A 2221-nucleotide genomic window follows, 5' to 3' on the forward strand; every position below is an offset into this window, starting at 1 on the left:
GAGGGACCCACATGGGCGATGCTATTCCCATAACAAACACTCACGCGGGACCCACTCTTCTCCCAATCACATGGCCTCTGCAAATCCAACGGTTCAGATCCACCCCTCACAATTCCCCACATCGAATCTCGACCGTCCCTCTGAATCTCCTCCTCTGTCCCAACCTTGTCCTCCATTTTCAGCGACATCTCGCTTTAAAGCTGCTCCTTTTGCTACCGACACCCTTACCTTGTCTTTGTCCACAATTTATGCCCTTTCATACTCGAAGTTTTCTTCCTCATCTTTAGCCTTTCCCTATAAAACACAATCCTCCATTTTCATTTCTTCCCACAGTTTCGTCTTCAAGCTTCAAGCTTCTTCAGCAGCCTGTTCTCTTAACCATAAAAGGTTCGAGCTCGGTTGGTTTCTCTGGGCATTGATTGATTTTCTTCGCTGGGATTTCTGGGTTTTAGCTAGAGAGATGGAAAACAAAGTGGCTTTTGAGAGTGATCTCAATCTCAAGGATACAGAGCTCAGATTGGGGCTGCCAGGAAGGGAAGAACAAAAATCAGTGGTTAGTTCTAAGAACAACAACAAGAGGCCTTTATCTGAAGCTTCTGAGGATTGTGGAACAAAGGGTTCTAATGAATCAGCCCCTCCAGCCAAGTAGGTTAAACATATTTAGGTTTATAATATTTCTATTTTTATGTTGGGATCTTGTGGATCTGAGGCTAAAACTGATGATTTTGTTCATTTGACAGGGCAAAGATTGTGGGGTGGCCACCAATCAGATCTTACAGGAAGAACAGCTTACAGGAGGGTGACGCTTCTGGGATTTATGTGAAAGTGAGTATGGATGGCGCTCCATACCTCAGGAAGATTGATTTGAAGGTTTACGATGGCTATCCAGAACTCCTCAAAGCTTTAGAAAACATGTTCAAGTTAACCATAGGTGAGGTAGATTTGAGATTTCCACAAGATATGTTTTCTTTCTGATAGAACTTGCAAATCTAACTTCTGAAGCTGAAAATGACATGGGTTTTGGGTTTTCTTTCTCCCTTTTCAGGTCAGTACAATGAAAGAGAGGGTTACAAAGGGTCAGAATTTGCACCTACATATGAGGACAAGGATGGTGACTTGATGCTTGTTGGAGATGTTCCATGGGAGTAAGATCTCTCTCTCTCTCTATATATGTGTGTGTGCGTGTGCATGTGTGTATCTTGTTTTTGTGTCTCTTGGTTTAACCATTGGCTATAATACTTAATCTTACTGAGATATATCTCTTGTTTTTCTGCAGCATGTTCAGGACTTCCTGCAAAAGACTAAGAATCATGAAAGGATCAGAAGCTAGAGGATTGGGTTGTGGAGTATGAGAAACAACCAAAGTTTCTATTGATCAGAGATCATTGATCAGTCAGTAAGCAAGAGAGATAAAAGTGTTTTTTGGTGTCGAAGGAAAGCATTTCTTCAAGCCTGGGTTCTCGGGACAAACTGGGATTTTGAGTCATGGCCATTTCTGGGGTTGGCCTGACCTCTGTAAGCAGATGGAAGATATATAGTGCAGTCTCTTTCATGAATTTTTTGGCATCAAAATTTCTGGCTCTATTAGGGGAAAGAAAAGATCTGTGGTGGTTGGGTGATTTACTTTTGTTTTCTCTGATCCTTTCAGAAGGGGCAACTTCATTGAAATCTGTTTCAAATGAAGGAAGATGGACAGAGTTTGATGTGTTCAGTCATCCAAGTTTTTTTTATTTTTATTTTTATTTTCCTGTTGTTCTTAAGGTTTTTGTATCTATAAAAGATTACAATGTAATACACCAATTATTATTCGTATGCATAATTTCGATTCGTGATTTGGATCTGCGTAGGTTAAGCTATGTGCGCCATATCCAGATCTTCCTTATTTTTCACAATTCTTTTCCTTAGCCATGCTCAGATGTCCAAATTGAAATAACACTAAAAGACAAAATCATAAATTCAGTCATATGCAGGCTTATGGCCGGGCAAAGTCTGAGGTTGAAGGTGGTCCATATTAGAAAACTAGATCAGGTCTTTCTACGGTGAAAAGAACAATACTAATCTTAAAGACTCTTGCACGGAGGATTTGACCATGAAAAGTCAGGTTTGATGAAGCTGGTCCAACCTGGAAAACTTGTTCATGTCTCTTCCTTGTTCCAGTGAAAAGCATACATGTGATCCTCTACATATATACGTGTATGTATCTCTCTGTTTCGTATCTAAT

At 40.4% G+C, this 2221-nt stretch overlaps 1 protein-coding gene across 1 annotated transcript; it reads left to right on the plus strand.

Moving 5' to 3' along the window:
* Nucleotides 1–258: 258 nt before the first annotated feature.
* Nucleotides 259–1843, plus strand: LOC114740211 (auxin-induced protein 22B). Its single transcript, XM_028928330.1, has 4 exons — nt 259–645; nt 741–931; nt 1046–1145; nt 1277–1843. The coding sequence occupies exons 1-4, from the start codon at nt 461–463 to the stop codon at nt 1350–1352; spliced, it is 552 nt and encodes a 183-aa protein (XP_028784163.1). The 5' UTR covers nt 259–460; the 3' UTR covers nt 1353–1843.
* Nucleotides 1844–2221: the final 378 nt, after the last annotated feature.

This window comes from Neltuma alba, unplaced genomic scaffold (genome assembly GCF_004799145.2).
Source record: "Neltuma alba isolate B1F8T4 unplaced genomic scaffold, ASM479914v2 tig00003082_pilon, whole genome shotgun sequence".
Lineage (NCBI taxonomy): Eukaryota > Viridiplantae > Streptophyta > Magnoliopsida > Fabales > Fabaceae > Neltuma > Neltuma alba.